This window comes from Gymnogyps californianus, chromosome 3, assembly GCF_018139145.2.
Source record: "Gymnogyps californianus isolate 813 chromosome 3, ASM1813914v2, whole genome shotgun sequence".
NCBI classification, from domain to species: domain Eukaryota; kingdom Metazoa; phylum Chordata; class Aves; order Accipitriformes; family Cathartidae; genus Gymnogyps; species Gymnogyps californianus.
The window spans coordinates 62,831,702-62,856,342 of NC_059473.1; the positions used below are offsets into that span (position 1 = coordinate 62,831,702).

Here is a 24,641-nt window from a genome sequence, read left to right on the forward strand (position 1 = left end):
GTTTCGTGTGGTTTGGTGGGTGTTGTTCCTCCTCTGAGCCTCCTGCGGGTCTGACTTGTGGTAGGCTCTGGAGGGAGTTGAGAGCGCTGACCTTCCTGGACCTAAAAGTCATCCCTTCAAAATTGAACCATGATCACTTTCTTCTCATAAATATGTTTGGTAGCAACTTCTATGGGAAGTTTTCATCACTGGTCAGTTAACAAAACCAAAAGCAATCTGTTAATTTTGTCTACAAAGCAATGCATTAAATGGCCGCTGCCTTTCCTGCTCCCTGTTCTGGAATCTGGCGTATGAATTCAGTGACTCCACTGAAGGGGAGACAACGCTTGAGATTTAATGGTGTGGCTGTTTATTCCTTTTTTTTTAATTTTATTATTTGTTTTTTTTAAATATTTGTTGACAGCTGTTTTCTTTGGCAAGTGTTCTTAACACTTTGTTCCTCAACAAAGGGAGAAGCCCAAGTGTCTTCAATAGAACTACAAAGAAAGTTCACCACTTCCACCGTGTGTGGACCTCTTCCTCTTAACACCGGTGGCAGCAGAAGCTGTGCTAGTCTGACCCCACCATTAAGTGAGAAGGCAGCTGGGAATTTGTACATGTAAGGAGTCAGGGGAACAGTGGAACAGTACTTTCTGTATTTACCCAGTTGCTGTTTTACATTAATGAATGTGGTTTAGGAGGAAATGAAAATCTTTCTAATGGGATCTAAATGAGATGTGTGGAGCAGCAGAAGGTAGTTTCCTGGAATGGAATTACATCCGACTGTTGGGATTTAACACACTCTGTTTTGCCATAAGATTATTAAAGCATCACAACCTCACTTAGTTGCTTTGCTCTTAACCTTCATGCTGATGAGGCTGTTGTGTAACAGACATTGAAGGCCAGACCTTGTGTTGCTTCCGTGCATGGGAGCCCATGCCCAGAGATCCCAGTGAGGCCAGGTGGGAATGCTGGCTGCTTTTTCACTCTTGAGATTACGTGGAAAGCTTGCCTTTGGGCTGCAGATAGCATCCCTGAATGCACAGAGATGTACCCTAAAGGTTACTGTATGCTGCTATGTCTTTTCACTGCTGCTTTCAAGGAGCCCCATGACAATTCTCTTGACAGGAGTACTGGTCAACCCTTTCTTCTTCTGTACCTAAATTTTGGTTGCATATGGAAGCGTGTGTGGCCGCTGTGAAGAAGGTGTTTACTGTTTTCATTAAATATTTCCATTAAAGGTTTTTCTCCAGCAGGAGTGATCATTGATCCAACTTTAATCATAAGAGGGATTTAGGCGATAGGGGAGAGCCCTTGCCGAACTTTTTAGAGGGATGAAACATTGCAGCATCCATGCTGCCTGCATGCACCTGTAGACTGGGAACACTTTGTGAGTGCTAGCTAAACTGAGTGTGATTGGGGAATGCCTAGCTTAAAAACCCAGCAAAAGTTTGGCTGTGAACTAGCGCTCCGAGGAACCCTGTCCTGTGACAGCTGCTTGGCTGCTTGTCCCTGGAGGTGTTTACAAGCAGTGGCTTTCATGCTGGGGGCTGGGGTGGTGGTGGGATAGGCACTGTCTGGATTTCAGTGGCAGTAAAGTGGTTACTTTGGTGTGTGATGGAATTTGTGGGGTACAATCCCTAAGGTTACCTTTTAGGACAGTTTTCGAAGTTATTTATGTGATTGAAAGTAGGTGCCTTTTCTGCCATGTTTGTGTGGTTGTTTGTTTTCGTTTTTTTTTTTTCTTTAATTCCATCTCTAATCAAAGCCAAAAGTATTTTCCTCATTTTAATGGATGGAGAAATGCCTCACCTGTTTAGACACTTCAAAATTCTGCATAGTGTCTACTTGCACCTTTAGCTGCCTCAGTAGCTTCATCCATCTCCACCCCTGCAAGCCCAAACTCTGGCTAGGAGTAGTGTAGGGCATTTCTTGAAGTGTTTAGATCTCAGCTCCCACCAAAAAAACCCCCGCAGTTCAAAGTGGCTAAATTCCCCAGGTCATCTGTGAAAACTGCAGTTCCTGCTGGTACGTACCAAGTATTTCAGGCCCTTTCTCAGTTCTGCTCCTTTGCTTCATCAGTAACTGTAAAATAACTTTCTTTAGACAAAACCAAAGCATAATTTATTTTGCATTTGCTTCTTTATTCTACAACACAAGCAACATAAATAGTTTATAATTCTTGTTTTAAAATATTTCCATTTCAGAATTCAGTCAGAATAAAATATACACAAAATACAATTTGCAAGCCAGCTGACAGTGACTGCCTGACCACTGGACACCCAAGGACCAAACAAAGCTAGCAGCACAACAGGACGCGGCGGACACGAGGAGGTGTTTTTCTAAAGAAGAGCAGAAAGGTAGAGGGAGGAAACATAGATGAGACTGGGGAATTGCAGCTGGGTATGAACTCAGTAGAAGGTAAATGCAATGTAAGCACTTGCTTGACAAGGTGATTTACAGTCTCTCTTAAAAAGTATTAGTGGCTCCTCCTGAATATACAGCTAGAGAGATGAAGTCCTGGGAATCATGTTTTGTGGTAAAATGCTTCCTATGGCAGCCATCATCATGGAAATAAAATTTGATTTTTTAAATTTTCAAACAGGAAAGGCTTAGATCTTTGGCAAAATGGAGTGTCCACTCCCTTTGGCTTGCTTTCAGTTTTCAGTTCTGGTTGAAGGGCCCATGGAAGTATGTTTGCAGTCTCACAAATAATGACAAAAAGTGGGGGGGAGAAGAGAAAGTGGGGGGAACTGAAAGAAGGTGCTCGCTGCTGTCATTGCATTCTTTTCAATCTCTTGCTCCCATCTGCTCCAGCAAACAGCGTGCAGCACAGGGCTCTGTCGCCACCATGCTCTGCCCTTCCTGGCTGTTCTCCCTTTGGTATCAAATCCTGCTTTCTTCTGCAGAGCAGGGGGCTCAGGAGCCACAGCCTGCTTGTGGAGCTGATATTTGTCCCTTGCTTGAACCTGTGTACCTGTGCCTCTCCACTAGCTCAGCTCTCTCGTTTCAGCTTGCTTCTTGTGGAAGCATGGCACTTCACTGCAGCCCGGATGAACCAAATGCATGGATAGGAAACAGGGCCCTGGTGCTCCACAGTATTTGGATGAAATTTATGGAAGTACATAACTACCTTTTGAAAAGTGGGACGTTGGGGTAAAAGGATTGAAATAGATCCTGTTGCCATGTTTCTTAACAAAAAAATGCCTTCCATAAACTCAGTTCCCTGATTCAATGTGGCAGTGGAGACTATGCAAGCCTCAACTTGCGAATTTGCCAAAAATAAAGAGTATTTGAGGGATCTGGTCCCACAGGCGAGCTCATTATTGCATTAATCCAGGATCACACAGTGTAGCTCCACTGATATCCACAGAATTAGGGCATTTCTTCTTCCCTCTGCTCTTAGTTTTTAGCTTGGAGACCTCTGAGCACTAAGTGAAAAGACTGATGCATACTTATGCCATGTGCTTCTTTACTTTTTCTTTTTAAATAGCCAGCACTCCATGTTTGGCCAAAGCTGTTTGTTTAGTATGATATCATACAGTTAGTGTCACATATAAAGTATACGTTCTGAGGGGGATTAGTGGAAACAACAGAAAGAGGATCTACGACTTCTTCCTTGCAGCTGTACAACTTCCTGGAGTCCCAGGCGCGCTGCTGGTGAGGGCTGCTAAGAGACCCTTAGGTCGTATCCCTATAGAAGCTCTATTCAAAATAGGGAGGTTCAGTGATGAGGGATCTCTAGCTGCCAGATGCTGTTATCTACATTGCATAAAATCCAATATTTGTGCTTCTGCGCTATGGTAACTTGGTCCTTTTATACTAAAAAAGAAGAGAAACTTTTTTTTTTTTTTAAATTGATGGTATTGCATTATTTCTTCAAACAATTGTGGAATGATCAGAAATTGGAAAAAACCCTAACTGTATTGTGTGTCATATGCCATGATTAGCACTGTACATAAATCTTCCCAGAAATGACTATAACTGGAGTAATGAGTAAATAGCTTGCTTAAGCATAATCTTAGCACACCTCCACAAAAGCAAGGGCAAGGAAAGAAAGCACTTCACTTTTTTTTTGTGAATTAAAAACAATTTATCACTGAGTAATGGCATTTCTAGAATGGATTGCTAAAGGTGAAAATAGCCAAATCACATGCTCAGTTTCTGAATAAGCTTCTACACAGATGAGCTAGGTAGAAACAAATTACTTTGGCTTGCTATGGTCAGCCTCCTACATGTTTGAACTGGATCTGTGCAAATGTGATGGTTCTAGTTTTGGGGCACTGGGATGCATGGGAATACGTGCTGGTTCTTGTGGATTTTTCAAGCAGGAGGTGTATAGAGGACAGCAGCACAGAGGGTGACATCAGGAACTGTACAGGACTTCGCCTTTCCTGAGAACTTGTGAATCTGTATGTAGGGACTGAAGGATTCAAGGACCGAGTCCTGAGTATTAAAGATATCCAGGTACGTAACTCGCATTGATTTCAACAGCTCAGGCACTTTGAGTGTGGGCCTAAGCTGTGAAGAGAGGTACAAAGTGCAGGCAGCACATGGAGCTGGACCTCTCTACTTGCTAACTCGTTTGCCACTCAGTTTCATACTGGTGCTGCACCGAGCTCTGCAGTGGAGGTACCAACACTGAGATGCTACTATATCAAGTGCAGATGGAGATTATATATGGTAACACAAGGTATTTAGAGGTGGGGGTTAGATCTTTGGCAGATGAGGATTTGTCAGTGAATTTTACAGTAAGGTTTAGGTTTTAAACAAAACTTGAAGCTCAAATTGAAAGGCAAAGTACCTTACAAGTCACAGGTGTAAACTCTGCTTGGCCTTGACATGAGCCAGCTATAGTTCAGAGGACATGAATTTTTTATCTGTGATGAGGCAAAAGCTGTGTTGCCTGTGCTTGGAGTTTTACAAGGAAAGTTTTGCCCACGTCTATGTAAGTCTTTGCCTAATAATTCTTTCTAGATGCTAAATCTAGTTATGCTCACATGAGTGTTTATCCCTAGGAGAGTATTAAATCTGTATCTTAACATCTTAAAGACATGAAAGCATGTTAACCAAGAGATAGTGGTGGTAATCCTATGGCTGCTGAACGCTCAGAAAAGACTACTGTGGGGAAGTTACCAGAACAACTGCATTAACCGTTCCTGATGTGACACAAAATATTCAGAGACCATGATAAACATACTACTAACGTGGATATCGCTCTGTAAATATGCAGAATGCTCAGAGTATGACAGTGACAGGAGCTACAGGAATCTATACATAAACACGTCAATCATCTCATATCTGCATATATTCACATTACAGAATAAAGTGCAAACATATGCAATAGCCTGAGACCATATCAACTGGGGTCAAACCCTGCTCCTGTTATACAAGAAAAGTAGCACTTTCCTGATGAGTATGCTGCTTTTTATAGCTTTAAATATTTGCACGGTGATGAACTATTCCATGTGCGTAAAGGTAGTTGACACTGGCTGACAGCAACTTGCTCTGTTAGTGGCTGCCTACAAGATTTTAAAATCTGTGATGTCATTGCCTCTGATTGCTGTGGTGGCCCTGAGGAGGGTGGTGTGAACTAGGCAAAGGCAGCAGAGGTGCAGCTCTGGTACCTGAGAAGGACGTCAAACCACCACACCTTTTTTTTTAAGCAGTTCAGTTAAATAAAAATTACGGGCCAGTCATTGTTAAAAATAACTGGCCAGTTCAATAAAAATCCAGCTCCTACAGAAATTTATATGACAAAAAAAGTAAATGCAAGAAAAGAGAAGAATATGGTCATTAACCAAAGCAAAGAGAAAGAGCAACCTCAGGCTATAATACACAGACTCTGGTTTTTCAAGGCTCAAAGGTTCTGATTCAACAGTAAAGCTGGTAATATGCTGCTGTTAGCTCATGCATTATGTTATGGGGCTATAAGTAAGGATTTGAATAGGTTATGCGAGAAAGACAGACACGTGTGGGTACAAGGGCTACTTTGTGCTACTGACTGAGGTGCTTCCCCACTCACAACTGGAAAGCAGAAAAGCCGATGAAGCATGGTACAGCTGGACATGACTGGGGTGTTCAGAGTTGGAGAGTCCCCTTCTGAAGCTTAGGACAGGCTGGTGCCAGTACGCTCTTCCTGGGACTGTTCTCCTCCTTTGGGCTAAAAGCTTGCTTTGTGAGGCCTGAAGGTAGCACGCTGGCAGCCTTAAGCCAACGTATGCATGAAACAGACTGCATAGGTCTATGAAATGGTGACTTCACATGTTTAGTGTTGTACTTCTTTGGGGCTTGCTGATGTCTATGGCTAAACTAGCAAAAAAATAGCTGAGAATCTGATGAACCAACTTCATTTTTTATTTATTTATATTTTGGAGGTGCATCAGAAAGCTTCTGCATCTCAGATTAATGGTTCCTGAAGTGGCCATAGGCTGCTCTCCTCACCTGCTTACCATTTTACATATAAGGAAAAGGAAGAGCAGCACATGCTAAACTTTGCTTATGTAAAGCCTGCTGCTTCAAAGATTCCTTCACCCCCACTCGCATCCTTTTAAATTACATTTCTGGAATTACTCAAGTTACTCATAACCTCATATGGAGGGGTGTTAATGAGCAGAGGCAGTGAGGGTGACAATGGGCACTTAGTGCATCATTTGGAGGGCAAAGTTTAAAATAGGGCAACAGCAATACAGCAAATTTGCTCCTACTCATTTCCAGTATGGTATTTGTAGTGTAAAAAGTTGAAATGAAATGGTATTTTGGGTCAAGATGGTGGCTAATCAAATAACACTAGGCTATGCTGTGTTCATGGGCTTGAGGGGGGTGGTGGTGGTGGTATTGTCACTGCTAGAGCTTTTCTCTCTTTTTTACAGAAGGATTTTGTATTGCAACCACAACACATAACCACAGCGTTTCCTAGATATTAGGCCCTCTTCTGGAGTCCTGAGTGATTCCATTGGTACTGCTATCAATTTTACTTCTCCAACATAATTTAGGGATTTGCTTTAGTTTTAGATTAGTACAGCAAGAATCTGCATCCATTCAATGCATGTATAATGAAAACCAGCAGAGTTGGGTGTTTTGCATACAGTTTATTATTCTGATTTCTGTTGTTGCCTAATTAATGTACTGCTTTAAAAGCAGTTCTGTATAGATGCCCAATAAAAACTTTAACAAAAAATATAACCACCCTTTTACTCTACCTAAAGATGTGTAAGAAAGACATGGCAACAGAAATCAAACCATGCCACTGCTCTCCCATATACCAAGAGCTAATCTCACCTCTCCCCAAGAAAGTATTAAAACTGTTGGGGGAAAATTGACGATTGATCAAATTGTTAAATTACTCATTTATAAAGTCAATGTAGGTGGTAAGAAAGAGTTGTTTTTATGGAATTTTTATGTCCTTGAAACAATTTAGCAAAGAGAAGTTTTGAAAGAAAGGGAAACAGCGTGACCAACACCACAGAAAGTTACGGGACAAGTATTCCCTGCACAAGTCTAGCAGGTAACAAATGGGAAGTGGGCAATGGAGGGAAAAGGCAGGAGGATAGTGGCAGACTCTTCATAAACACATCAGCTTGGGTGATGGCTGTTCAGTGGACCCTCTCGGCTCCCTCTGTTCTTCTAGGTTTAAGATGCTAAAAGCAGTTGTGCAAGATCCAGGCCTGATATAAAGAGATGCCATTTTGAGGATGCTTTGGAGCAGGGACTGAAGCTGTATATTTAGTTGGTGTGCACATTTTAAAAGCCTCGGGAGAAAATCATTAAGGGGTCACCCAAGATTAAAATCAACTTATTTCAACAAATTATTTCAACTTCTAATCAACAAATTATGTAGTATGGGAGTACGAGATCAAATGTCCCAGGGGCTGTGACATAACTTGTGCAGCAAGGTAACCCTTTGCTCTGTCTAGTGTGAAGAGCATCACATATGTATTTGACAACACAATTGTAAATCCTTCCCGTTCTCCTCCCCCTTAATAATATCAGCAAATTGTAGTAGTCCCTATAGGAGTGCTGCACAGAGGGGGATGTACCTCCACGAGGATCTGCCCCCCTTCTATTTACAGCAGCAGACAAGAAATGGGAGAGAAACAGGAAAGATATCTTCCTTTCAGACTATTTTCCATCTTGATTCAGCTCAATGTGGAGCGATGGGCTACCTTTAACAAAGGTGATAAGGGTGTTCCTGGCTACAGCAGCTCTGTATAAGCAAACATATACATTTCCAGTAGAAGCATAAGCTAACTTAGCTGCAGTGTTGCTTAAACTGGAACACTTTACCTCTACTCTGTTTAGTTGAATGCTGGATATTGGCACATGCTGGTATTTGCTCTGTGGTGTGTCTTCCCCCCAGCTTCACAGGAAGCAGCAAAACAAACTTCCCTGTTGCCTTAGGGGGAATTAGACACGTGGAAAAATGATCAGCTGTAGGCATAGCTGAAGAGGCAGCCAGGGTAGTGGTGTAGAGAGGGCAGCTTGACAGTGCCATTGCTCTTCAAGCAATACTCCACAAGAGCAATGAAAGGATGAATAGTCTGTGCTTGGTTCACCAGTTTTAGACCTAGGATAATTTAATAGTCACTTATTAGCTACCCCAGATGTGACCAGACTTCAAAGGCTCTTCTCAGAGCAAAATAAATTTCCACTTTCTCTAGTGAGGCATATAGTTACTACAATAATCTTTATCTGGCTTTCCTCTCTCATGCTAATTTCAGAAGGGAAAAAAGTTACTCTAAACAAATGTCACCTTTTTACTTGTCCTATAGCCCCACCTTTTTCCTGACTTTTATTTACTTTTTTTATTTACTGTTTTTTTTTTTTTTAAAGTTACATAGGCTTACTGGCCTGGTTTGACATCCAAATGACAGTTGTGTTCACAGCTAATTGCAAGTGTGGAAGTTCTGCTGCAGTTTATTGTGGCTCCCACTGTTGCAAATTTGAATTAAAATAAAGGCTACTGAAATGTATCACCCCTTTAGGTACCAGCCTGATTTACTTGCAGTTTCTGGGTTCTGGGGCCACTCCAGACCCCCCTGGACACACGCATGCTTTGCCTCCTTTGCTAGTGTGAGTGAGGGACACACAGTCTCAAGCGGATAGAGGATATACATCAACAAGCTCATTGTTTCTTAATTTATCACCAACAAATAGGCAATTAATGAACCCCAAATACTTCTTTGCTATATACCTTGGATGTCTTCTCCCCTTTGCAACAGAGCACAGCTAGGTTTAAATGATGATATCGTAAACTCGGCCCACTCTTCCCAGCCATTCCCGTACTGCCTGGCGGACACGAATGTCTGTCACGTGGCAAGTCAGCTGGCTGATACAGGGGAACACCGCTGGCTGCAGGGCTGTGAAAGTTAGGTCTGGCAGGGCCTGAATCTGGTTGAGAACTGTCAGCACCATGTTGGTCCATGCCTACAAACAAATTGGACACAAAAAAAAGACTCTTTAGAAGACCTTTCTAAACAGATGAGCCCATCGGTTGAGGCAGAAAATAAGATACCTGGTGGTTGCAGCCTCATGAAGAGGACTGAGTAATGCCAGCATATTCATTTAACGTTCACTGTGTCTTCCTAATTCACATTCAGTCCTGTAAGTCATTGTTTCACTTTGTATTGCAGGTATCATGCTTACCCTTCATCACCTTTTATTTCATCCCACAGTGAACAAAGACTTTCAAGTTTGATGCTTTCACTGATTTGTTCACTTGGACATGCAAGGAGCAAGTTTCTGTTTAGCAACAGAGCCCACTATTTCTGCTGTGGAATTAACAAAAAAACCTTCTTAAGTACAAAAGCATTGTGACAAGCAGCATGACGTTTTCAAAAACCTTATGTGGGCTAGAGCCCTTAGCAGTAAGCAATGAGTTCATTGTAGGTTGTTAGTTCTTAGGACTAAGTGCAGCTTTGGCCCCAGTCACAGAAGCAGTCTTGAAAGCTGTACTAGTATATGCCTGATAACACTTCCCTGAAGACTGATTTTCTTTTGAAAGGCCAGAATCAGGTTTTTATCAGTGCCAGCTGCTGAAATATTCAGTCCTCATCATGATGACTTCTTTATGTAACAAAGACATTTAATGAAGAGATTTTAATCATTATAATAAAGGCAATAGAAAAAAATACTTATAAGTATCTTTTTAATTATTGCTATTATTATTAGCATTCTAGAAGTATGTCCTACCTGTATCTGGGCCTCAGCATCCCTAACAGATATATTCAGGGAGCTGACTGTAGATCCTGAGCGTGGTCTCTTCTCTTGTCTCAGGATCTCTGGACCAGCACTGAATGAATGCCTCATTTGACCTTGATCTATAAGATGTTGTGGCCGCTGGAGTATGGGCGAGTCTGGTCCTCTTGAACCCAGGAGCTCCCCTTTCTTTTCCACTTTGACCTCTTTGGTGAAAGATGTCATGGCCTGTTGCTGCTTTCTTTTCTTGTATTCTGTCATGAGCTTGGAGATAGTTTTGTCAGTAGCTATGGTGTAGATCTTGTTGCCAGCACTCTCCCACCATTCTTTTTTCCTGGTTTGCTCTTTTTTCTCTGGTTTAGGACTTAGGGGTGGAGGTAGCAGCAACATTTCTCCACTCCCTCCTCGGGGTGTCAGGCTGTCTCCCAGTTGGTCCCTGATTTGACTCCGGTCATCTTCCGATGGTGTGTCCTTCCCAGATTGCCCTCCAGTCGATGGGGTGGAGGTTTCTGAGTGAAAGGATGGTAAAATGAAGAAAGGGTCACCTTTGAACGCTGGAGGCTCCTCTACATTATTCTCCAGGTCCAGGTGCATCTGGATATAGTTGTTGCACAGTTCCATACAGAGCTTATGAAGCCGCTTGATTAGCCATCCCCAGTCCGCATTGCTGACAGGCTGTACACTCAGAGATGGTATTCGAGCCCTCCACTGTCTCTTCTCCTTCCCTCGTGGGGGACTGACCTGGGCAGTTTCTTCAAAAATGTCTTCGTCTTCTGAAGAACACTGCTGTGATGAGTCTGTGCTTCTCTCATCATCTTCAAAGAGGATCTTTTTCACTTGCTCTGCAGTGATGTTCTCCTGGTTTGTCAGGATTGCACAAACCAAAGCATGGAAGTAGATGTTGAAGCTCATTGCTGACTGGCGATACAAGTTGGCAGCTCCACTAATGCCAGACACTTTTTTCAGCAAACACTTCAACCCAGGTCTGGTGTCAAACTCTCTGGCTGTTCTATAGGAGTCCAGCAGTAAGTCAAAGATGACAGCCAGGTTTTGCATGGAGATGTACCTGAGAAAACCAACCAACTTGTTTTCTGGTACTTGTATTGTCATTTTCTCCTCCAAGTTAGAAGGGCCTTTCACAAATTCTTCCAGTAAGATGTCATATAAATTTTGGAGCAGTACTTGGTGGGACAGCAAGCTCACTACTATCGTCCTGAAAGGAATACTTGGTAAACCAAGCACGGGAAGGAAAAAAATAAAATAAAATTAAAATGGTGCATTGTGCTTTTACTAGGAGTACAGGAATACTTTGTATTTTAGAATCTAACATGAAAGATGCAAATGAAAGGCCAAATTTTCACTGCCTTGTTACAAAAAAGTGGAGGAAGATAAAATTGTCTAGAATGGTCTTTCAGCTACTCTTTCAAATACTTTTCTAGAAGGGAAGACACTTACATTGGTTAAGAAAAATAACTGTCCACAGCAAGCACACTAATGGCACTTGTGCAGAGGTGGTATTAAAACAAAGCTCTATTATAATTTTTGTCCTTTTCTCCAGAGGTGTCTAACACTGAGGGATTAAATATCCGGTGTTTCAATTTCATGGCAGCTGCAAGTACTCTCAATATTTCAGCCTGCTATAACTGAGGAATTTGTTAACACACAAATTATGCAGCACTTCTGCCATCGGTCTCTGACTATATTTTCTATTGTTGTTGCTGAACTTTGGCTAAGTTGAAATATCCTTAAAATTCCTCCACTGGCATTTCAGCCAACCTTTACTTTGCCATGACAAATTCAGGCCAAAACTAGTTTACTACTCAGTTTCCATTTCCACTAATGCCAGGAGTACTTCTTAAAAATAAACCACAAAGAGCCAACCAACCAACCAATAAAAAAAACATCTCAGAAACATCAGCAGTGCAATGGAGCATGCAAAGAAGCTTAAGTCTTGCTGAAGGCACATTTCACTGTTTGCTCTTAAGACTTCAACTTGAACACTGAGAGCCTAGCATGGAAATACCTATTCCTAACCCTGTTTCTCACATGTAACACTGGGTGATTCTTAGCTGTGCTCCTGTTAGAGAGATGCTGTGAATTGTTCTACATATCACCGATTTTTGATTTGCACAGGGAACCCAGGAATGGCAAATTCCTCCAACCAAAGTTTTCAGGTCATTCACCAGTAAATAATATTGAGAGGCTTACAGGCAAGGGAAGCTAGGAAGAAAAGGTGGACAGGGTTGTTGTATGGTATCTCATGGATTTAAAATTATAAACTGTGAAACCTATCTTAAGGCATTTTAAAAAAAGTCTTTTCATAAGATGACAGCGGCGATGTTTTAAATGGAGCTGATGCGCTGGTACACACAGTAATACTTGTTTTGATTTAGGGAACTATGATGGGTCGCATTTTAATTACCACTGCTATCAAGTGAGGAAAAGATTTTTCAGTTTGCTTGCAATACTGAAATTTTAGGTCTAAGTCAAAGTAAATCTTCAGGTAACATGAGATGTTCAGTTGTAGACCTTTAATTTTCTTGTTGCAAAAATTATTCTACTTTAATTAAACAACTTTCAAAAGTGTTTTCAAAATACCAAAACAAAAAGTCTGATTTTTTTTTGAGAAATCATATCAAAACTCACTTTTGAGAATACAACATTGGGAAAAAAAAAGTCAGACAAAACTGTGCTTCTCGGGTTAATTTACCTATGTCAGTTCGCTTACCATGACACAGCTGTCAGTGCTGATATATCAGTAAAATTTAGTGGTCTTATTATCTGACAGTGCTAAAATCTTGATGATCAATACATACATTGGAGCTCTTTATGGGGAAGTAGTTTTCTGCTGTAAAAATCATTAGAGGCTCTGACTCAGAAAAGCTCTTAAGAGCATGTATAAAGTTAAATGAGTGCTTGCATTGATTTCAAGAGACTAATCCTGTTCCAAAAGCAGGATCAGAATGAAGGAGATCTGCTTTCCTTGTAATAGCCAAAAAGGCAATTTACAAGGACAATTTAAAGTACTGCTCAATTCCAAAAGAAACTAGTACAGAACTATAGGTGAAAACACACAGTGCCAAAGCTGGTTAAGGATAGTATTTTCTTATTCTGCCCAAAGTTTCAAACTGAAATATATTATTACTTTTAGAAAGAAGAAAAGCTCCCTTACCCCAGCTTCCTGTGAAACGATGCAGCATTAAGGAAACAAAAGCAAAAAGGGAGAAGAGAAACCCCACCAAGGTTAAAGTAAAATTTTTGAAAGGCCACAGTTACTAGCATGCAAGACCGGCATATTACTGCACTGCTGTAGCAAATAATATGAAAAACAGTGGCAGAGTCAACTTTTGAGCCCTGTTTTGGTGAAAAACGAGCACTGCTGGGTAACATTTGCCTATTGGCACACACACTTTTTGCAGTTGTTTAGACAAAGCGCAGTGTGAGAGCATTCAGAGTTTGTATTAATTGCAAGCTTTATTTATTTATTTGTTTAAAGATAAGACCAGCTAGACCAGCAAGACCCACGCTACCTTTACGAATGCAGCCTGTTAGATTGCATGGCCTTATGTGCCATGAGAGGGGAGTACTCCAGTCTTCTGCTTTGCATTCATTACAACAAGAAGAATGATCTGCAAACGTTTGGATAAAGCAGATTTTTCCCACCATGAAGGAAGGGTTTAGAGTGTGATCTCAACCTTTCTTCATCTCTGCGCAGGGCCCTGTTCTCTGAAGGGTAACAGAGCACCTGCTCTTGGGGAAAACTTCTGTACAGTTGTGTAAGAATAGAGACATCTTGCATGGTCTTTCTTCCTGTACATCCAAAGAAGGACCATCACATTCTGGCTCCTTATTGCAAGCAATAGTTTAGTTTTGAATGAGAACGCCTGACGTGGTACAGAAGCAGGTTTGGTATCTAGTAAAACACAATTTCATGCCATGTATTACATACCTTGCAATACGAACACAAACCCTGAATGCAGAATTCTAATTCTTGGCCCTGTTGATGTTCAGCAGTTGTTTAAACAACCGAGTGCAAGCAAAAAGAAATATTCTTTGACAGGATCACATTGTCATGCAAATGCATGAGTTTCTGAGGTGGTAACATATAGAAAGATTTCCACAAAAATAAAGTGCCAAGCAAAAACAACGTTCCCTAGATCAATATGTTGACAGTTTCACAGCTTTGGATGTGGTCTCTTCAATTTATACTTCTCCCGTTTATCCACTAACTTTTTCTACCTTCTTAATCCAGTAATACTGAACTTAAAAGACCATTAGTGAAGCAGACATTATTTCATTTTCTAGGAATCATTACAAAGGTAACAGTACTTCCGAAGCTTTCTTCAAACCGATATTTTTAACTCTACTTAAAGAAAAGAATCTCAATATTGGAAAGATTTTCCTAGTATTTCCTGTGAGAATCCTTTTCTTAATTTAATCTGCATTTCCTCGACTTGAAGGCTTTGTGTGACCTTATGTATCCTTCAGGTATTTGTAACCTACCAATTTTTCCTATCTATTAGAAGCGTTTTCCTTATTTAGCTTTCTAAGGGCCACATTAGAGATGCTGACACAGGTTTGTCTATAACTGTAACAGCTCTTGCACGTGCCTGCTCACCAGTGTATGATCATGGGAACATTTGGAGAGCAGATAGTAGCTACCTATTGTCTCCTGTGTCACAAAACCTAATTTTTATTTGATTGGTGTATTTCAGTTTTTTGATGAGGCCTATGGAGAGGCATGGTTTGCCAGGCTCGGTTCACATCTCTGCCAGCTTGACAATATTTTTATCTTGCTTTTAATGACTCGGTATTTTCCTGAGAAGATATTTTACCTTCTCTGGGTATGCCCATTTGGTTTCTTATCTGGTGGCAGGTCAATGATGAGCACGCACGACTGGGCATGTTCAAACCCTTCCTTGTTGCTAGGGGTCTTTGGGGAGCACTGAGTCTCCAGCATGAAGACCTAGAAAACAACAAGTTATACAAAACAAGCAGTTTAGCACTTGCACTGGGTCCCTGGGGGGCCTGAGAATAGGATTTCCTGCATTGTGAAAGATCTGTTATGATGACTTATTTTACAGTGATGGAGCAAATGCAAGGTATCCCCCCAGGCAGGCCTCCCCTGGAGCATGCTGCTTTGGTAAAACAGCCTCAGAGCCATGGGCTAACTCCAGACACCCAGCAGAGCACAGGGCAAAAGACAGACATCTTTTTCTTCGAACTTGTATAAGGGATAATACCAAACACCAAAACAAGCTTTCTGCTGTCTGTATACTACTATCAGGAAATATCATGTATAGTGGAGACAAGGACCTGTTTGCATAGTTAGCCTGTTGTACCTAGAAAGGTTGGTTGTTGGAAGGATTATTTTCAGTCATGAAGATACAACAGACACCCAACTTTCAATTCTTTGGGTGGGAAATCGGGAAACAACTCTCAGTTGCTGTAGCTTTGTTTTGTAGCTTAGTAGTTGTGTCAAATCCCCACTGAGGAGGACTCAGGGAGTGCCACTGATAGTGTCTCCAAGAAAAGTATAAATGCCACATTCCCTGCTTTCTTGAGTTCTGCGTCTTTAAAATTCAATTTAAAACATTTTTTCTATTCAAACAAAGTCTGCCACTGCCACGTTATTTGTGATCACAAATCCTGGTCTGTGTGTCTCAGATTTTCAAGCAGCATCAGGGTATGATTAATCAAGTCAGAAATTGACACCAAACATGTGTTGGCTCTTTTAATCCAGCTGCTTTCCCATGCTGAAACTGTCATACAGTATTTACAGTTTTATGGTACCCTGCAGGTCATTAAGTTCAGTCTGCTGTATTTCAAGGAACTTGTTTCATATCACCACTTTCATAAAATGAACAACCTCCATTGTAGTAAAACGGACCCCGAGAAGGTTGTCTCCAAGCTTGCTCTGCTGATTAGGAGTTAGTGGTCAGTTTTAAATCATTTGTTAAATATCAGCATTATACTCTAGCTCTCAGTAACTCTTTTTCTTCTCTGCAATCTACATCCAGGTATTTATAGAGAAAAAAATCTGCATTCCTCTTCAAACTCTGCTTTGATAGGTTGAACAAACCTTGTTTTTCTAGTTTCATATCACTGTCTCTGTTCTAGCGCATTTTTTGTCCTTTCAATTTATCATTCTTTAACAGAGGAATCAGAAGTGTATATGACATTCTAGATGAGGATTCATAGTGACACTACTATTTCCCTTTCTCTGTCAGAAACATTTCCACTGATGTATGCTACGGTTGCCGTTTTTAAAGCTACATTACACAATGGGCTCATCGTCAGTCCTCCTCAGGTACCTATGCATCTTTCCCCACCCTAGGTATTCCTAATTCCTACTTACAGGGGGACAGTTTTAAGGGTTTTTTTTCTAGTTTTTATTACTTTTTCTCAATACTACTGCTAGACAAATAAATGTTAGTCTGGTGATGAGGAAGTCTTTGCCCGTAGGTTTTGTCAGGAAGGTGGTGGTAAAGATGTACTTTCATAAAGAAAAGCCACAAATTTAAAAGGTTCTCTGACTTCCCCTGAAGTGTCAGTCAGTACCTGTTGTGCCATGGCTCTGATTCTCCAGTATTCAGCTTCAGCACTTGGCGAGAGGCAAGGGGCTGCAACCTTCACTTCACAGGCATCTCCACTAAAGCTTTCAGAACCACTGTGGAAATAGCCCAACAGGTTCTACAGAGAGACACAACATCAGACTTTCACTGTGTGTTAAATGAAGTCAGTGACTGTAGCATTGTCCAGCCTGTTTGTATGTAATACAAGATTCAGAGTGATCTGTCCCATTACCATCAGCCAGTCACCTGCTAGCCAGCATTTGTTGTATCTGATGCAAAGGCATTACAACTTCTTACGTACTCTGGCCTGTGATGACTTAACAGGATTTTTTGTTACAAGAAAGACAGTGAGTTGAGAAATAATCTATATGGAGCATGCAGCTAGAGGATCAAGTAAGCAACTTTGTCTTCCGTCTAGTTTTAGCCAATCCAGAGGAAGAAATGGATCAAAAGGTAAGTTTTCACCTACTTAACTTTTCTGATTTCATGCTGGCAGGGCAATTTAAAATAAGTCTGGACTGTTAGCAACTAGTGTTGTCTGTACATGTTTAGAAAAACTGATTTCAATCTCCATTGTTGATCCAACACTTTTCATTGTGAATTGACAACATAACAAAAGCTACCACATAATCCTTACGCTTCTTTTCCTGACTCTGTCCCCAAAAACTTTTCTGAAAAAGAAAAAGCAACCTGTCAAAAGTTAGTGAGTCTATAACTAGTGTCATTACATTTTGACTGTCAGCAAAAAGGCAGTTTACCTTTACTGGCTCCAGAGTGGCAGAGAATGCATCCTGCAAGGCACAACATGCAAGCCTCCACATCTCTTCAGTAAAAACAGGCCCTGCAGTCACTAAAACATACCTGGAAGGACACAGGAAAATGTTACCATGTTCAAGAAGGAACTACATAATTCTTACTTGTAATGGGAGAAGGTTGAAAACAGAACAAAAGGCCTACTCAGTAGCTAGCTAATGATATCCAATCTCCTCAGTTGTTACCCTGACCTATTTTTGTAATTACACTGTAGTTTTGACTTTTTTTTTTTCTCTTTGCTTTTCCACTTTAAGTAGTCATCTTGCCAGGACAAGAACCACATGTTGTGTAACTATATAATGCAGTGCTTATTTTGATTATGACTGTAATAACCTGAAGACTGTGAAAGGTATTAATTACCTCTAAAGACCTGTGAATTCCAACAGAAAGACCCTTGATTATTTTTCCTAAGGATTAATTATTGACTAACTGCATATAAGTAATGTACAAGTGCTTTTTATGGGAATCATACACATAGTAATGCCTAAAATCACAGGTTCTGAAGCAGACTGAAAACAGCAAGAAAAGGTTAGTAAGTCTAAAATTCATTATTCAAATAACAAGAGATAAATATATTGTAGACTTCTTTTGAGATGTTAGCCGACTTAATCAGTCCACAAGTTCTTCAAAGATATAAAGACATCTTTTTTTGAATATGCTAACAGAGTGAACGGACTGTGTTACCTGATACATGAGCAGCCAACTCTGGAAATAATTTCTGTTGGTTCTGCTACACAGGCTACGAGCAACTTGAAAAGATCTTTCAGCATAGTATTGATCATATTTTCATAACCAATATCTATAAGGAAAAGACATAGACTAGTTTTAACATCATTGCCTTTTCATTATAATTAGATATAAACAGTCTTGCTACACTTACTGCTATTCAGAGACTTTGCAAAACCAAATCCTTTTTAATCAGCTATCACTAGAGCTCAATTTTGAAACATGCATCACATCACACTGAAATAAGAACAATCCTTTTGATGTTAACAATATAAAATGTCTGGACTGAAGTGGTACTGGAGAAATTCTGTTAGATCCTGTTTCTGATATTCTAGTTCTTTATGATCAAAGTCTTAGTATCTTCTTTTGGAAAGTATAATATAGACTGTGCTGCTTTAATTTTGAAGATAGCCCTGCTCTGAGCAGGAGGCTGGACTAAATAACTTCCATAGGTCCCTTACAAGTTAATTTTTTCCATAATTCTAAACCCTATAAAGAAAGAAAAAAACCCCAAACAAACAGAAATTGTTAACCCTCCTCCTCTTATTTTATGCTTGAGCAACCAAAAAGCAATGACACCATCTCCCCAAGTAGCTATTCAGTAACATGCCACTGATGACTGTCAGTAGATGTGACAGTACAATGACATACCTGAGTGTATGAAATTTTGAATGTGCTCCACTACGAGTTCACAGGAAAGGCCAATGGCATGCTTGAAATTAGCAGATGCCACATCCCAGTAAGAATGGTCACCATGGCTGCGATGGAGCCAAAGAGACATCGTGGGAAGAAGAAGATGTACAACTGCATAAATGCCAAATCCTGGTCCTTAAAATAAACACAATGATGGTTGTATATTTTTGCTTACAAAGCCTACATGCACAGTAAATTTGCTAAGTTGCTCCAAGCTCGAGGCCAGGGGTGATGCTAAAGAAAGCAGGTTCTGAAACTTTTTTTGTGGGATGAGAGAGATAATCAGCTTTGGATCTAGTTGTGAGGTAGTATATGAACATTTAGCCAACTGTTTACCTGCTGTCTTTCCCAGCAGGTCTACAGGACTATACAATTTTCTTTTTCCATTTCCTGGACACCAGGCAAACAAATGTTTTGTGTGGCTAGGACATAGAGTACTGCACCTCTTTATTTGCGCAATAAATGTAAGAGTATGTTCAACATACTCTTACAAGATGCGTTTTGTCAACATAGAACAATGCACTAACTGGAACAACAGATCACGCTCTAAGAAAATCCCTTTCTACTTGAGAATATCTCTGTGCAGCTCTAGCATGAGTAACACACTTTACAGAAGTGGTTTAGGATTCTAAGAAGCTGGAGTCAGGGCTCTACTAGTTCACATTTTATCAAGCCCTTTCATTACCAGGTGTCTTGGCAACATCCCTCAGCAATTCAAAGAGCAGATCCAAAGTAGGAGGCTGGTGCTGACGGGGACAGTTGGATATGGCAGTTGTTAATTCTTCCAGCAGAATAATCCAGACATTGATAAGACCTACAAGTAAGGAAACAAAGATTAAAAACCATGAGTGAGATACTGCATTGACCACAGGTGGAACTTGCCCTCAGAAAGTGATGGAGGCTAAGAAATTAACTAACTTAAAGATCATGGGTTCTTGCATGTTCACTGTTGCTGTGTAATAGTTGTGGGCAATAGCAATTTTTTAAATGATGGTCTCCTTTTCCTTCCCTTTTCATTAAGTTTGTGTTTTGTCCCATCCTTCCTCCTCCACATACACCTTGTTCTGGTCTTCTTTCTTACTTTACTACTCCCACTAGTCCAGTCTCTTTAATCTTGGGGTGTTTTTTTATTTTTTAATGGGACATTTTACACATCTCACTACCATTGCAAATGCTGCCCAGAATGGATGTACTCATTTAGGTTATGCTTTTAGGTAAGGATCCTAAGGTGACTACCCATAATTTAACTGGCTCTATTTGGTACCCAGAACTGACCAGTAATAATGCCTCATGAAGTATCATCAGGCTGCCTCACGTGTCATCTTTAGATGTTAAGAGGTCACAGACAGAAGAGTATTAAATGTGGATATGGCAGAGCTGGACAACTACCAGAACAGCAGTTAGGATACAGGTAGTACTGTGAGTTCATATCTACATGAGCAAACATGTATCCCTAAAAGATTATGGGATACAACTAGTTTTCAATACAGTTTTGAAGATGGTTAGGAATTGCTACCCTTAAATTTTTCACAGATCACTTAAGTACTTGCTAGTTCCCCATGGTATTATGAATGACTAGAAGGATCTTGCATATTACACTCATAATGCTCCTGCAATGTATAGTGTTATTCTTGGGCTAAGCCTCCTTAAAAGGCTATGGGTTCATTAGGCTAAAATGGATTTTACTTTGGTTCACTAATAAGCCCATCTTCTCTGCCACTGGTAGCCATGCGGATGTAGTCTGTGTCTACATGATGCTTGCTGGCTAATTATGTTCCAAAAGCAATAAAAAAAGCTGCAAGGGAACTTTAAGATGCACTGAGTTTGCTGACTGCAACAGTCTTCCTGAGAATCAAGGAAAAAACAGTGAAATCATTACTTAGTAACTGGGTTGATCATTTATTTATTCACACCACTTCCACAGGGCAGTACGTACGGTGACATTGTTTGGAGTCACATAGACTTCAATGATGTTTCTAGATAAGGAAACAGCACAAATCACTCAGCACGAAATCTGGGCATCTTCAAATCTGGAAGAACTGACTATCTTTTAGAAACACCCTCTTGAAGAGTTTGGCATGGAATCAAACACACTATGAAAATACACTGCACCACCACATGGCAAAGTAGGCTAAAACACTTTGCCCCATCTTGGTACTGACTTTCAGCACTAGAGTGCCAAGTGAAGCACTGCCTTCTGTCTTTGTAAAGCCAGTTTGCCTAGCAATGTTCTAATACCATTACCAGCTAAATAAAAAGCGGCTGAAAGTTTCAGCGCTTAGCTCTGACAAGAACCAAATCAGAAGGTTTCTTTGCTGCAAGGTGGCATTTCTATTCACAGCAAGCAAGACATTGATAGGCAGAGCCACTTCAGAACAGTAGGCAAGTGGTGCTCACCTGAGGTGGGGAGACCCTAGGTCAAGTCCCAAGCCTGACTCAAAGCAGAGACTTCAGTGACTTGGGTCTCCCACATCCCAGGTGAACATCCTAAAATTTCCAGAGAGAAAAAAAAAGAAGCACAGAAAGAAGAAAGTAAAATTTTTTTGTTTTTTTTTTAAAAACCTAGGACTTGTGGTATGCTTTTTTCGGAGAGCAGCTTTTCTCTCCTTTATCCAGGGTAGCAGTGGAACAGGACAATCCATGTGACGGAAGAGCCTCGATAAAAGTAGGTACCAAGAGTCATTCTGGTGAGGCATGTGAATGAAATGCATTGGAGTCAGCCTGCTTTCTGCCTGGTTGGAGCTGGCTCTTCACAGAGGCAGCCAGGTCGGAACAGCTCAGTAGTTAAGATATTCAAAAGTGACTGCACTGCTTCAAAGGGCCATCATGCGTCCAGAAGCAGTAAGGCTGTATTCCTCTACCGCTTGGCTATACACAGATCTAGTTCATCAAACACCTGATTAATCCACAACCCATATAAGCCACACAAATAATCAGGAGACAAATGCTGCCTGTTTTTTCTGGAGGTCACAGCACTTTTTATGGACTTTAGAAATACACCACTTAGTTCAACAGACAACAGGACATAAGTTTGGAAACATATTTAAACAAGTATTCTTTACCTTTCTAAACTCTAACTCAACAATGGTATTTTTTCTGTTAAAGGCAGGCCTGCCAATACCAACCTTAAAAGGTTTTCACTCCTTTACTTCAGCTGTGGTCTAGAAAGTATTTTTGTGGTTTTTGTGTTAGCTCTCAGAAATACATACTGGTTGTATTATGAATATCAGGATAATTAAAATATTATTAATTAAAATATTGTTATCTCGTCCCAAGAGAGGGGTTGTATTTTCTCATATATGACCTGTATCTTTTAACATAAAGAAGGTGACGTGACCTGAAATTCCAAGCTCTGTGTGCGCACATGTGTGTGTGTAGACAACAGGGAGACAACTACGAAGTTTTTCCCCTCCTTTTTGCTTTCAGCAGCTGGCAAAATTTACAGTGACATGTGGAAGAAGCAACTGATTAATTCCGCATTTACTGCTTTCAATGCACTTACCAGTGTCGTCATCAAAGTCAGAAAGGATGCACTCGATACCATCCTCACTGCTGGCTGACTGTTCCTGCACTCTTCGGGGCAAGTTAACCAGCCGGCCACTGAGGAAGATGGGTTTCAAGGGCATTTTATAGATTTTGGCTAACAACTTGGGAGGGGGGGGTGGGAGAGAGACAGAAGAAAAGAGAAGACGAGATAAATATATATGGGAAAGTTTGTAAAAGCTATCACATACAACACAGGTATGTGAAATAAAATAAAAGCTATGAAAGCGTCATAATGTCAGCATCTGTTCTGTTCATCCAGCAATTGTGTAAATGAAAAACACAACTAGAGGCCAGAAGTCTTCTGTTCATTGACAAGTAAGGGGTCAGGGGGAGAAAGAGAAGGAGAAAAGCAATTTAAATAACACTTTTTTGGGAAGGGAGTGTGCTCCCTCCTCATTTGTGAAAGACAAAGGTTACTACTTACTGATTGCACCTATGAGCTAAGAAGCTCCATTAGCTGTACACAGAATATTTTGGAGCTCTGAAGACTAAGTAAATACTGATAAAAGCACCTGCACAGGTTTACTTCAGAGCTTCATTGCCTGGGTTGTCCATTACACAACAAATATAAACTCTGCAGACTTGTACTATAGCTGGGATGCTGCCAGTATTTTACCAGGCTTTTCTAAATAAACCATGTATTTGCAATATACAGACAGGATTTCTTTTTAGTCATTCCTGTTCTTCTTCTATTGGCAAGTTAAAAGGTATAACAAGATAAAAATGGCTGCGTCTTTTAAAGAGGAGAAAATATTTCTGCCTCACTGTGGACTGGGGTTTGTAAGGATGAGGAAGAATGATGTGATGCACATAGTGTATAGACAGAACATACATTAGATATACATGTAGATATTCACTACATTTTTTTAGGTGAACAAGATAGCAAGTACAGTTTGATATGTCTGCTGTTTATTATTCTGAGCTGCCTTATTCTTTCCTTCTCCTCTCAGTCTGTGTACTTAATCCACCCATTATCTCTGAATTTAGATATTAAGTCCTTTCAGCTATGGTAATATCCTTTGTTATGCATTTGTATTGTACCCAGAAAAAACATGGCCTGGGTCCAACAAAAAGACCTGCAGGTACTACAGAAATACAAACAACATTATAAAATCAGACAAAAAACGTCCTAATAACCCTGGATAATAATCTGTGCTGTGTGCAAGGAGATTACAGGAAATACGCCAGCATTCTAATTGTTAGAGATTTGCCCTGAGCTTCAGATATATTTTCATGGTACAGATAAGCTGCTGCTGCATTTTAGAGGGTGTAACCTGTTGCTCTTCTTAAGGTCTGAGAATTCTCAGGGTTGGGTTTTTTTTTTTCCGTACGTTCCCAACACTGTTTACAGTAACTGTTTAAATAAGAATGAATGTAGCTTTGAATATGTTACTACTAGGTTTTGAACATTCACATTTTCCCACATGCTCCTTGGGTCTGAGCGTTTCTATCTCCTCAGTTTTCCCACCGTTAGCTGGCCTAGAAGGTATGAGATTCCTTCAGATCGCCACTCTCCATCTGGCAGTGCAGGTTATTACCATTAGGCTTACCACAGATTCTCTTGTGTTCATGCAAACCATCTAACCATTGATGCAAAGCCTGGAGGTTAGAACTGTTTCCTAGGCCAGGTTAGTACCTGTATGAGATAGTTCATCATACCTGAGAACATCTCCTGAGGTAATCAAGCGCGGGAAGGCACAAGTCTGTAGATGCAGATCCTGATCCTGGCACACAGTCACCCATCTCCTTACAATCTATTTCCCCTGGGGATAGGAAAGGCAGGATTGGGAATGACAGAGGAAGAGAAACAAACATAGCATTAGTTTTCCTTTTTCATTCAGTTGTGCCCTAATGTCTGCATAGAATCCAGAAAACATCTGTATTGGGTTTGCGTGACAAGGTTTTGGTAGTGGGGGGTGGCTATAGAGGTTGCTTCTGTGAGAAGCTGTTAGAAGCTTTCCCTTTGTCTGATAAAGTTAATGCCAGCAGGTTCCAGGACGGACCCGCCGCTGGCCGAGGCTGAGCCCATCAGCAACAGTGGTAGCGCCTCTGTGATAACATATTTAAGAAAGGGAAAAGAAGTTACAGGGGAGTAGCAGTTGCAGCCAGAGA

The 24,641-nt window shown here is 40.7% G+C and overlaps 1 protein-coding gene across 1 annotated transcript in view; it reads right to left on the bottom strand.

Moving 5' to 3' along the window:
* Positions 1-2,105: 2,105 nt before the first annotated feature.
* ARFGEF3 (ARFGEF family member 3) overlaps positions 2,106-24,641 on the bottom strand; it is a 99,070-nt gene continuing 76,534 nt past the window's right edge. The window contains exons 25-34 of the mRNA XM_050893480.1: positions 24,189-24,292; positions 22,486-22,630; positions 19,669-19,797; positions 18,942-19,118; positions 18,249-18,363; positions 17,510-17,612; positions 16,738-16,869; positions 15,012-15,142; positions 10,171-11,401; positions 2,106-9,405 (exon numbers count right to left, since the gene is read on the bottom strand). Coding sequence (XP_050749437.1) covers positions 9,214-9,405; positions 10,171-11,401; positions 15,012-15,142; positions 16,738-16,869; positions 17,510-17,612; positions 18,249-18,363; positions 18,942-19,118; positions 19,669-19,797; positions 22,486-22,630; positions 24,189-24,292 — 2,459 coding nt within the window. The 3' untranslated portion in view covers positions 2,106-9,213. The remainder of the gene's footprint in view (positions 9,406-10,170; positions 11,402-15,011; positions 15,143-16,737; positions 16,870-17,509; positions 17,613-18,248; positions 18,364-18,941; positions 19,119-19,668; positions 19,798-22,485; positions 22,631-24,188; positions 24,293-24,641) is intronic.